The sequence below is a fragment of the Lycium barbarum genome, chromosome 1, assembly GCF_019175385.1.
Source record: "Lycium barbarum isolate Lr01 chromosome 1, ASM1917538v2, whole genome shotgun sequence".
Taxonomy (NCBI): Eukaryota; Viridiplantae; Streptophyta; class Magnoliopsida; order Solanales; family Solanaceae; genus Lycium; species Lycium barbarum.
In genome coordinates, this window is record NC_083337.1 from 14524457 (window position 1) to 14537937 (window position 13481).

At 37.6% G+C, this 13481-nt stretch overlaps 1 protein-coding gene across 1 annotated transcript; it reads left to right on the forward strand.

Moving 5' to 3' along the window:
• The first annotated feature begins 2270 nt into the window (after positions 1 to 2270).
• On the forward strand, positions 2271 to 13191 carry LOC132632295 (uncharacterized). The gene is made up of 2 exons (XM_060348178.1): positions 2271 to 3364; positions 3470 to 13191. The coding sequence occupies exon 2, from the start codon at positions 6312 to 6314 to the stop codon at positions 7857 to 7859; it is 1548 nt and encodes a 515-aa protein (XP_060204161.1). The 5' UTR covers positions 2271 to 3364; positions 3470 to 6311; the 3' UTR covers positions 7860 to 13191.
• Positions 13192 to 13481: the final 290 nt, after the last annotated feature.

Sequence of the window (13481 nt, forward strand, 5' to 3'; positions counted from 1 at the left end):
TATCCCTATGTAATTCCGGATGAAAATTTTCCCAAGTAAATCGGCAAGAACTTCTAGACAACATTAAAATTGTTATTGTTCAGAAACCATTACAATTTTTTTTAGTACACAAGAACTTACTTTTTATCACCACATAATGATCCCCTCAAACCCACCCCACGTGTCCCGCCATCCTTGTTTTCAAATTTTACTTAGTTAATCCCTCAACTCCATTAATTAATTCTCTTACCAATTTTGCTAGGAGTAATAAATTTGACAAACCACGTGCACGCGCCCCACTGCGTTGTTGAGCTGGCGTGCGTACTCTAGCTCGTGGCTTATAAATTGTAGAATGTTTACGTTTCTAAACGATGTGGTACTATGTGTTTATCTACTATCCTCATTTCTCTTCCTATTTGACCTCTTCTTTTTATCTACTTAATAAATCTTATTTTCTTTCTAATTAAGACTTCTACAATCCACAATAAAACTAAATAATTGGGAAAATCATATCCGCAGGTAAATATAATAGATTTTAGGAATTTTTTGATTTCCGCATGAAAATCCGCGGTAATTATCTGCGGAAAAACTCCCCATGTAATTTGAGTTTTTCTGGTAGTGGAAGTTGCATGGTTTTCTAGTTTCTAGTATCTCGCTTCTGCTAGACTTGAGTGGCACCTACGCGTGGTGGGTTGCATATGCGAGATTGGATATGTTGGGCCGCAGAAGCAAGGCTGCCCCTACGTGATGATGTTCGCACCTGCGAACTTGGACTGGATAAGCGGACCTCGCTGGTGCGAGGGAATGATTGCAGAAGCAGGCCCACTTCTGCCAGGATCGCTGAGCTAATTAAATATTTATTTCTCCAATACAGATTTGGTTCACTCATTCACATATTTGGAACTTGGGAGCTCGGCTTAAGGTGATTTTGGGAGATTTTGCAAGATTCATCTATTGGGTAAGTTTCTAATCTTCGCATTTTGATTATATCATGGATTATTAAGAGTTTCCATGCTAGAGATCATGATTTAAGGTTGGGGATTTAGGGGATTATGAAACCCTAGGCTTAAGATAAGAATTTCTTCAATTGAGCATGAAAGTGATGTTGGATTTGATTGATTTTTAGGATATAGACTCCATAGATGTTGGGTAAACTAATTTTGAGTTAAAATTCCTATTTCGCCCTTGTGGCTCGGAATCCTATTTTTGGGTGACTTTTGGTTTTAGATTTAAAGTATAACTTTATGGGTATCGTTGGATTCGTATGACTTCATAAAATAATAATTTGACCCTATTGAACCCGATTTTGTAATCAAATTACGGTTTTGACATTTGGGGTTTAGAACGAGATTTTTGGGTTGACTTTCTAGACTCGAATCTTCATACGACAATATGAGTATCGATTGACTTTTATTCCTACGCGTAATCCATGTTTGAACAGACTGGGATCGTGCGGAGGCTATACGAAAGGGAAAGGCTTTGCTGTAATTGTCGGACTACTATTCCAGGCATGTTTAGATTTTGAACCTTAACTTAAGAGTCATGGTTGGTTTAATTAGACTAATAAAAGGAGATAATGGGGTAACTAAAGAGGGTCCCGATACTTGTGAGGTGACGAGTATTTGTATCGGGTACCGATGCCATGATAAAGGTATTTGTGTAATTCTAATTGTATAGTCTGACCTGAATGCCATGCTTTGGGAATTAGCTGCTATCATCTATTGATTGGTGTTTGTGATTGGGATATGAGGTCCCTTATTTATTGTTTCTATGATTATTACCTGTCTTATTTGTGATCATGTGTTCTCATCACTCCTAAATATTCATTTAAAAATGGAAAAGACCTAAAGATTGAGTCTTTGTTGCTTTGCTTGGTTCCTTAATTGTGATACATTTCATATTGATGCTTATTATCGTATCTCATGTGCATATGAGGATACTAGTGTAAGGTACGACGGGAAATAATTTCGGACGGAGTGATGCTGATGACATGAGCCAGATTGGCTAGATGACAGGTAATGCGAGCCTAAGGGTTGAGTATTGTGATTTGGAAGCCTAAAATGATTGAGACTCGATGTGATCTAGGAGATCTGAGAATTTTGGGTTGGTACATGGACCTCGCAAGTCCCCCATGGGTCACGATTCATTAATGTTTGAATGTGTGTGTACTGGAAGATTGAAAAGGCCTTGCATTACATTGCATATTGTAGACACGTAATTTTGACCCTCCCCGTGTGTTTCATCTTATAGTTTTAAATATTTCTTTTAATTTTAATTTTGACGTGCTAGTTTTATTCTATTTCATTTTGAGTAGGTTTGTTTGTGAAAATGAAAAAAAAGGCAAAAAATATTCATTATTTTCAGAGTATAAATTTTGTGTTTTAAAGAAAGAAAAATTACAAAAATATGCTTTATAGCTTTTAATTTTGCTTAGCCAGTTATTTATTTTAAGAGTATTTTTTTTTTTTAGTTATCTAGAAATAGTTATTAAATATTTTTTGTTTTTTTACATTTAAAAAAAAAATAAAAAAAAATGAACAAATAGAATTGTACCACCTCATCAAAAAATGACAAAATTTGATAACAAACCTTATCACAAAAGGGGAGGGGGTTCACGTGAATTGAGGGAATATTATTGTTGGGGGTGGGGTCACACATAAAGAAAAACAAAAAATAAAAAAAATAAAAAAAAGAAAGGGGACCACATGAACACCTGACAAAAGGGGATTCATTACTTTTATATAGGGCAATACAGATAATGATACAAAAAGGAGAGGCATATGAGGGAATCAGGGGATTGAGCCGCAAAAACAAATGAAAAAAAAAACTAGAATATAGGAACCTACAGCCACCATAACAAAAGAAAAAAGGAGGGGCCGCATGAGGTCTTTCTTTTTTCCTTTTTAGTAGCTAAAACGTGTACCCAAGAATGATATAAAACTAAGAAAACTCAGTACACCAAGAGACCATATAAGCAGCTCACCCTTTTAACCCAAGAAAAAAAAAATCTATCATCTTCTCCATTTTCTTTTTCTCACCGGAAACCACCCATCACCACCTCCTTTTTTTTTTTCTCTTTTCTCCACCACAGACCACCAACACATAAATATATATCACACACAGATCGAAAAAAAAAGGGGTTAAAGCACTGCTCCATTAAACCACTGCTTAAACACCTACTACAAAAACTCCATTAAAACCAACTCAAAAACACCATGAAACAGCCCTGAAAATAGCTTCAACCTTCACCTCAAAACAACCACGTAAACCACCGCTGTTGAGACGTGTCGAAGTTGAGAGGTCCGTTCGAGATTGCTGGTCCGGGGTTCGAAAGTATGATTTGAGACGTTTGTTTTCTTCTTAATAAATTGCAAGATATTTAAAGGTCCATTCTTTACTTGCATTTTTTGCAATTTTATATATTTTTTTAAAAAATAACTTGCTTCATTAAATGTCCGTATGTTTCTTTTTTTTTTCTTTTTTTTTTCAGGAATTAGATTTCATGTTCAATATTGTCTCAAAGTGTTTGAATGTGAAACGTGCTAGTTTCTTACCTGCATGTTTTAGTCTTTGCCATAGCAGTTTTTTATTAGGTATGCTTTTAGATATATAATAATGTTTTAATGACGTGTTTTTCTTCATGATTATGAAACTGGGGGTTGTTTAAGTGTGTTAATAAGCCAACATATTAGTTTAAGCTTATCTAGAAGTAGTATTGTAATGGTAAAATAGTGGTTTGAAGTTCAAATATTTGGAAACTTAAGGAAAAGTTACGTGGAAGTTGGGAAACATAATTGACCAACATAGTACTGTGATCTTTTCCTCTTTACTGTTTGGTTTTCATCTTTCTATTATAATATTTGGATGTTTATTTGATTGGATATATCTTACCATGATAATTGTTAAGGACTGTTGGTATTTTAATCTTTACTTAGCCGTGTAAATTTGGGCCACAATTGATTTATAGCCTAGCTAATTATATTTAAATATAAGGGAGCGAAATGGATCGCGAAGTTATTAAAAATCCGTTGTAAAAATAGTGAAATAATAATAAGAAATCAATAATAACCAAATAATTTTTAAAGACTCGGATTTTAGAGACAAATAATTGCTCTTGACGCTAGATGAGCTTTAGGCACGTTTTAAGACGTTTGTTTCGATTAAGAATGCGGTTACACATCTTATTTCAAGACATTTTTTTTTAACTCAAGGATGCGGTTACGCACCTCGGCTAAATTTGTTTTAATAATTAATTTTGTTTCGAGTAAGAATGCAGTTATGCATCTTATTTGAGTTACGCATCCGAGTTAAAACCAGTAAAAAGTTCAATAAATAAAAGCGAGCAAATCAAGGCTCAAATACATAATATATTCAAATATTAATTTAAGCTAAGTATAAGTCGATAAAGCGACCGTGCTAGAACCACGGGACTCGGGGAATGCCTAACACCTTCTCCCCGGTCAACAGAATTCCTTACCCGGTCTTCTGTTTTCGCGGACCATAATAAAAGAGTCATTTCCTTTTGATTAGGGATTCATAAGGTGGCTTGGAACACCAAAACTCAATTTCAAGTGGCGACTCTGTAAATAAAATAATCCCTTTTCAAAACTGTCACTTCAAATGGAAAAACCCTTTAATAATAAAAACTTGCGCGTTTATAGCGCGGGGGTGCGAAAAAGGGGTGTGACATCTCTGGCGACTCTGCTGGGGAACTCAGAATTCGAGCTTTGTGATATTGCCTTATATTTGGCTTTTATTATTATTATTATTATTATTATTATTATTATTATTATTATTATTATTATTATTTGGATTTATTATGTGTTGTTGAGCCTAATGTGCTAATTGCCGCTCATTTACCGCTTTGATATTGTTGAACTGTATTATAAAATGCCTTCTCTTGCGCACCCTTCTGAGTCTCTGAAACACTTCACACACGGGCACAGGAATGCAGTTATGCATCCTAACTTTCTGTCAAGATAAAGCCGGAGCGTCTTGGCGCCTGGTGGAGGATTTTAGTCACACATGTTAGGCGGGACAGGATAAGCAATGAAGTCGGAATAGCACTGCTACCGACAGTATTGCCCCTCCCCGGCTCGAGTTGTCCGCTCGGGTGACCCAGTCTAGACACCTTTGCCATTAGGTCTTAAACCTAGCAAAACTGAAAACGCAGAACTGATATCCCTAGTAGGCTACGCTTATCTGCATCACCTGCATTTGACTTAGCGGGACTCGGCACAGGGGCCGGGTCTGACTAGGACAGGTGACCTTTTTATCAGACCAACATGTGCATCCAATGTGCTAATTGTAATATACTTGGAAGGTGCCTGATTGTTGACCGGCTTTAGGATAACCAAGGGGGTTTGAGAGAGATAAATATCACTGACTTTTGGGTCATTGTTTTTTTTTTAAAAAAAAAAAAAAAAAAGAGAAAAGAAAAGAGAGGAGGTCAAATATCATCCCCATTTTTTTTTTTTTTTTAGTTTATACGAACTACGCACACTTGATTCCCGTCCCTCGGGGCGACGATACGTAGGCAGCCCATATCGGGTTCGGTGATCCTTATTAAAAAAATAAATAAAAAAAAAGTGTTTTTATTTTGTATTAGAAAATCCGAAAAACAAAGGATATAGTTTTTTTTACTTAAAAAAAAAAAAAGGAGATTTCTTTTTAACTCCCTATCCAAAAGAAAAAGGAAATGCAAAAAGATTTTACTTTGAGTAGTATTTTTTTTAGCGGGGTTTCTTTGGAGGAAATTTTACAATCAAAATCCAAAAAAGATTTTTTGTTTTCAAGTTTTTGTAGTTTTTTTTTTTTCCTTCTCTTTTCTCTTCCTAGATTTCAAAAAAAAAAAAGGAAAAAGAAAGAGAAAATTCGAAACAATTTTGTTGATTACTTTTCGCCGAAACTTCCCGAACTACGCAAAGATCTGATTCATGTCCCAGCATGATACGTAGGCAACCCAAGTTGGGTTCGATCGAATTATTTTCAAAAAAAAAAATAAATCCAAAAAGAGTAGTGAAAGAGCGGAGAGAAAGAAAAAAAGAGTAGTGAAAGAAAGGGAAAAGAAAGATGAGTGAACCGAGAGGTAGGGAAAGCAAAAAATGAAAGAGAGGAAGGCCAAATCGAACGAAAATGGGGATGATGCCAAAATGACATTGTTACCCTTAGAATCATTCTAGAACTAATAATCGTGCATATGTGACTTGCGCACGGTTCCCTAACTCAATCATTTTTTTTATTCATGATGTTTGATTTTAGAAGGTGGTTGGTTTGTGGTTTTAAAACTGGCGACTCATCCTTACAACACAAGGTCGAAAACCAAAAAGGCAATGGCGACCAACGAGGACACTGGGTTGGTTGACGTTAGCGCTCAAACACCGTTGGTTGACCAAACCTCGAGGTTAGCCGAAGAAGTGAGAATGTTAAAACAACACATGACAAGCATGTATCGGGCTTGGATGACTGGTCAGCCACCACCTCCACCGCCACCTGGCTTCCTTGACATTTCCCCTAATATGCCAACCTCAACCCGAGCTCTACTCACTGTGCCTGATGATCCATCTAACAGTGGGCCCATGTTCAAAACCCTTGATGCTCACCCCTATACTCTAGAACCGACTTTAAATGTCTCTAATCCTCACTTTGAGCCTCCCGTTAACAGTGAAAAACTTGATAAGACCGTGGATGATGAGGAAATGACTAGAAAGATGAAAAACTTGGAGCAATCCATAAGATACTTGCAAGGTCAGGAAGGTCACAAGAGTGTTTCATACAAAGACTTGTGCATGATTCCTAATGTTCACTTACCCTCTGGTTTTAAGACTCCAAAGTTTGACAAGTATGATGGGCATGGTGATCCTGTGGCCCATTTGAAGAGGTATTGCAATCAGTTGAGAGGAGTTGGAGGTAAAGACGAAATGCTTATGTCCTGCTTTAGTGATAGCTTAACAGGAATAGCCTCGGATTGGGTCGCTGATCAGGACGTCACTAAGTGGCATATTTGGGATGACATGGCTCAAGAGTTTGTGCGACAATTTCAGTATAATATAGATATTGATCTAGATAAAGTGTCCATGACCAAGGTGCAGAAGAAATCTACAGAAAGTTTCAGGGAATTCGCCATTAGGTGGAGAGAGCAGGCTGCTAGAGTAAAGCCTCCAATGGTAGAAAGTGAGGTTGTAGATACTTTTCTCCAAGCCCAAACTGAAGAATACTATCAACATATGCTCCCGGCACTGGGCAAATCGTTTATTGAGGTCATTAAGATGGGGGAAATGATAGAAGATGGAATCAAAACAGGACGTATCATGAGTTTTGCTGACATGAAAGTAAATGCTGAAGTAACTCAAAATGGTTCCGGAAGCCTGAGCGACATGAGGGAAAATGATGATGTAGCCATGATTATACCAAAACTGCGACGAGGTTTGAAGGGTCCACCTTGCTCATATACCCAGCCACAACCTCAAGTCTATTCCCAAACTCCATACGCTCAACCTCAACATTACTTTCCTCCACAAGACCCTCAATATTCCATGTCACCTCTCCAGTACTTTGCCTGTGCTGCACAGCCATATGTTCAGCCATATCCTTACCAACAATGGTGTGCACCAGCTCCACAGGGTTCTTACCCCCCCCCCCCCCCCCCCCCACAAGCATATCGTCCTCGTACCAGCTCCATCTTTCGACCTAGGCCGGAATACAAGAAAGAGAGGCAACAGAGAAGGGAGGCCTCTGGAAAACTTCCCGGGCTATCAGTCCCAGTTCCAGAAGTTGATAAGGATGAATTGGTTAAAGGGACCCAGAACTTGTTTGCTGAGCATAATTTGATTGAAAATGATAATGGTCCAAGTAATGCTTATGTGCAACTTAGTGGCTAAGATGACAGCTTTGCAGTTGGGAAGTTTCTCTTCTCCCCTCTAGGAAGGAGTCTTGGTAGTTTGTTTTGATGTTCTTTCTGTTATCCGGGTTATTCTAAGGTTGTAATCTAGAAATTTTTTGCTTGTTTTAATGTCCACAACCCTTCTATCATTTTGTTTAATAATAAAAAAAAAAGAAAAAAAATGAGTTTTTGTTTTGTCATTTCCTAGTATATTTTCTTTAATTTTTCTTTTGTATAGTTCTTTTTAGGCTGGTTCTATTGACATGACATGCATGCGGATATTTTTAGCCAGATCTTGAAGGCCAGTTTAATTACACGAGAAATGCACCCAAAGGATTGAAAATGGTAAAGAAAAACATGGGAGGAAATATTAGAGTGCTGAAACATTTTGAGAGTAAGCTGAAGTCTGGCTTGAATGAAACTAATACGATCACTTTGGGAATCATGAGAATGACACTAGTGTATAACAAATGTTGATCCCAAGTGATTTGAAGTGGGCCAATATCAAGAGAGGTCAAAAAAGCAAGTTCGCTCCAATTAACTTGAGTCATCCATTATAAAGAGATACCATATAATTTTCACTTCTCATTCTCGAATCGCATGCTTTGTACTTGATATTTTAAATGATTGGTATGACGAAGGCATTTCATTCTGCTATCTGAACATTGTGTCACCCTTTGCTAGCCCTTTTGAACCTTAGTTTTATTTTCTTTCATATCCCTCTTTTGGAATCAAAGTACAGTACAAAAAAAAAGTCGGAAGAGAAAAGTGAAAAGGTAAGTAGAAAGTCAAAATGAAGAGAAAAGAGTTGAAAGAAAAAAAAAACACACACACACACACACACACAAAAAGAAAAAAAAAATGAAGAGAAACACACAAGAAATGAGCTTACTGAACTACGTTTGACCTGATTCTTGTCTCGGCAGGATACGTAGGCAGCCCTATTCTAGGGTTCGGTCCAACCAAAGAAAATCCAAAATTTCCCGTTTCGAAGAAACTGGGACAGAAGTTATTGTTTTCTTTTGAGTCGATTCCAAACGTTGTAAGTCTCATCCCTTATTACTTTTTTATTGTCTTTGGGCCTCCATGCCACCCTTTAGTTCCAACCCTATCCAAAAGCCACGTTACAACCAAATAAAAGACCTTCAGATCAATCATTAAGAATGTCAAGGCTGAGCAAGCTATGAGTATAAGGCATTTGCATCATTGGCATCACTTGTGGCATCAGCATAAGGGAAATGGAAGAAAAATGAAAATGAGAGAGTCTTATTGGTGGAAACCCTCAAGGGCACCGTAAGGCGATGGTGAGTTGAGAGAATTGAAAATGAGAGAGTCTTATTGGTGAAAACCCTCACGGGCAACATAAGGCGATGGTGAGTAGAGAGAAAGAACCAAATGACAGAGGCTAGTTGGTGAAAACCCTTCATGGCATCACTAGCCGAAAGAGGTTTGATGATAGCGACGTAGTTTTTGGAATTTGGAAGTCTAAGTGTATGACACGAGTTGAAGGTTCGATTGGTTGAAGAGGTCAGGCCACTTAATCCAAAATGCATGTCATGATCATTGGAGCCGGCTACCACATTCAGAAAAGTGTCATTTCTTAGTCTTTCCCCAAGAGGGACGTCTCTTATTGAATACTATTTCTTTTAATTTCTACATTACTTTTTTCCTCTTTCTTTGTTTCTTGAGTCAGTCCATGTCAAAACAAGCAAGAAGGGACTTCAAAATTCGCTACCAAGTTCTCTAATTGCATAAAGCAAAATTTGGCCAGATCATTAAATTGACAAGATTCAAGCAAAAGTTATATGCACAACAAGTTTGTTGACGATTGATAGACATTTGGATTCATGGTTAACACAAAGGTCCGGTGATTGTTGAAATGCGAGTACAGCACATTAATTGTGAGGTTGGAGGTTTGAGATGTCTCCAATGTAAAAGGTTATCGAGATAGGTTGAAATCGGAGCTGTATGGGGAAAAGATCCTCAAATCCAAGGCCACAAATCAACCACAAAGTTTATAAACTCACAAAATTTTTCTTTGTTTGAAACAGGGACATGAAATTTTATTCGCTAACTGCAGGTATATTATGAAAAATGCAAGGCGCAAGTGTTGCGAGAACAAAAATCAGGACCCTCCTGGAAAATGGGATTTAGTTTAGCAGGACCCTCCTGGAAAATGGGATTTAGGTTATCAGGACCCTCCTGGAAAATGGAATTTAGTTTATCAGGACCCTCCTGGAGAATGGGATTTAGTTATCAGGACCCTCCTGGAAAATGGGATTTAGTTGTCTAGACCCTCCTGGAAAATGGGATTTAGTTTATCAGGACCCTCCTGAAAAATGGGATTTAGTTATCAGGACCCTCCTGGAAAATGGGATTTAGGTTATCAGGACCCTCCTGGAAAATGGGATTTAGGTTATCAGGACCCTCCTGGAAAATGGAATTTAGTTTATCAGGACCCTCCTGGAGAATGGGATTTAATTATCAGGACCCTCCTGGAAAATGGGATTTAGTTGTCAGGACCCTCCTGGAAAATGGGATTTAGTTCATCAGGACCCTCCTGGAAAATGGGATCTAGTTTATCAAGACCCTCCTGGAAAATGGGGTATAGTTTATCAGGACCCTCCTGGAAAATGGGATTTAGTCATCAGGACCCTCCTGGAAAATGGGACTTAGTTATCAGGACCCTCCTGGAAAATGGGATTTAGGTTATCAGGACCCTCCTGGAAAATGGGATTTAGTTTATCAGGACCCCCCTGGAAAATGGGATTTAGTTTAGTAGGACCCTCCTGGAAAATGGGATTTAGGTTATCAGGACCCTCCTGGAAAATGGGATTTAGGTTATCAGGACCCTCCTGGAAAATGGAATTTAGGTTATCAGGACCCTCTTGGAAAATGGGATTTAGGTTATCAGGACCCTCCTGGAAAATGGAATTTAGTTTATCAGGACCCTCCTGGAGAATGGGATTTAGTTATCAGGACCCTCCTGGAAAATGGGATTTAGTTGTCAGGACCCTCCTGGAAAATGGGATTTAGTTGTCAGGACCCTCCTGGAAAATGGGATTTAGTTCATCAGGACCCTCCTGGAAAATGGGATCTAGTTTATCAAGACCCTCCTCGAAAATGGGGTATAGTTTATCAAGACCCTCCTGGGAAAATGGGGTATAGTTAAGGGATGCACTTCCTAGTTAGTACATTTGATTTTACTTCCATAATTAAATTATTTTATAGTTTTGCTAACACTCACCAAAAAAATTCCTAGTATGAACTGGGACAGGAAATTTTGTTTGTGTTCGTTGTTTTTGGTAATTTGCAGGACCCGCCTGAAGAATGGGAAGCAAGTCAGGACCCGCCTGAAGATTGGGAACAAGTCAGGACCCGCCTGAAGAATGGGAAACAAGTCAGGACCCGCCTGAAGAATGGGATGATCAGGAACCCGCCTGGAGAATAGGGCCACCTTTCAATTTCAAGTTCAGGAACCCGCCTGGATAATAGGGACATCTTTCAATTTCAAGTTCAGGAGCCCGCCTGAAAAATAGGGTGTACTTTCAGTTAGAAGTAGCAGGAGCCCGCCTGAATAATAGGGTCAACATTCAATTGCTTTTCAATTTCAAGCTCAGGAGCCCGCCTGAAGAATGGGATGTACTTTGAGTAGGTTTCAAGTTCAGTCAGAAGTAGCAGAAGCCCCGCCTGGAGAATAGGGATGACTTTGAATTTTAAAGTTTAGAAACAAGCATGAAGATTGAAGTCAAGATTCAAGAGAAGCTGCATAGATAGGGTCTTGTACTTGTATTTTCTTTGTAACTTTTATTTTTCATTTTGATGTAATAACAGGAGCCGCGGACCGGAACCTCGACAGGACCTCAATCGACTTCTCCAACTCAGTATGTTTCATCACCCATCTTACCTCTTGAACTACACGAGACCTGATTCCCTTATAACCGGGGATATGTAGGATGCCCAAGACCAGGGCTCGGTCACATTTTGTTCCTTTCTCTTCCTTCAAATAATGGTCGGATCCAAATTTGTCTCGTTGTCTACGTCTTTGTCTGAGAACGCTTCGCGTCCCCAACCAAAGAGGGACATGCTGTAGACATGTAATTTTGACCCTCCCCGTGTGTTTCATCTTATAGTTTTAAATATTTCTTTTAATTTTAATTTTGACGTGCTAGTTTTATTCTATTTCATTTTGAGTAGGTTTGTTTGTGAAAATGAAAAAAAAGGCAAAAAATATTCGGTATTTTCAGAGTATAAATTTTGTGTTTTAAAGAAAGAAAAATTACAAAAATATGCTTTATAGCTTTTAATTTTGCTTTGCCAGTTATTTATTTTAAGAGTATTTTTTTTTTTAGTTATCTAGAAATAGTTATTAAATATTTTTTGTTTTTTTACATTTTTAAAAAAAAAATAAAAAAAAAATGAACAAATAGAATTGTACCACCTCATCAAAAAATGACAAAATTTGATAACAAACCTTATCACAAAAGGGGAGGGGGTTCACGTGAATTGAGGGAATATTATTGTTGGGGGTGGGGTCACACATAAAGAAAAACAAAAAATAAAAAAAATTAAAAAAAGAAAGGGGACCACATGAACACCTGACAAAAGGGGATTCATTACTTTTATATAGGGCAATACAGATAATGATACAAAAAGGAGAGGCATATGAGGGAATCAGGGGATTGAGCCGCAAAAACAAATGAAAAAAAAAACTAGAATATAGGAACCTACAGCCACCATAACAAAAGAAAAAAGGAGGGGCCGCATGAGGTCTTTCTTTTTTCCTTTTTAGTAGCTAAAACGTGTACCCAAGAATGATATAAAACTAAGAAAACTCAGTACACCAAGAGACCATATAAGCAGCTCACCCTTTTAACCCAAGAAAAAAAAAAATCTATCATCTTCTCCATTTTCTTTTTCTCACCGGAAACCACCCATCACCACCTCTTTTTTTTTTTTTTTTTTTTTTTTTCTCTTTTCTCCACCACAGACCACCAACACATAAATATATATCACACACAGATCGAAAACAAAAAAGGGGTTAAAGCACTGCTCCATTAAACCACTGCTTAAACACCTACTACAAAAACTCCATTAAAACCAACTCAAAAACACCATGAAACAGCCCTGAAAATAGCTTCAACCTTCACCTCAAAACAACCACGTAAACCACCGCTGTTGTGACGTGTCGAAGTTGAGAGGTCCGTTCGAGATTGCTGGTCCGGGGTTCGAAAGTATGATTTGAGACGTTTGTTTTCTTCTTAATAAATTGCAAGATATTTAAAGGTCCATTCTTTACTTGCATTTTTTGCAATTTTATATATATTTTTTTTAAAATAACTTGCTTCATTAAATGTCCGTATGTTTCTTTTTTTTTCTTTTTTTTTCAGGAATTAGATTTCATGTTCAATATTGTCTCAAAGTGTTTGAATGTGAAACGTGCTAGTTTCTTACCTGCATGTTTTAGTCTTTGCCATAGCAGTTTTTGATTAGGTATGCTTTTAGATATATAATAATGTTTTAATGACGTGTTTTTCTTCATGATTATGAAACTGGGGGTTGTTTAAGTGTGTTAATAAGCCAACATATTAGTTTAAGCTTATCTAGAAGTAGTATTGTA

Excerpts from the sequence above, each read along its gene's own strand:
- LOC132632295 (XM_060348178.1), top strand. The coding sequence starts at position 6,312 with ATGGCGACCAACGAGGACACTGGGTTGGTTGACGTTAGCGCTCAAACA.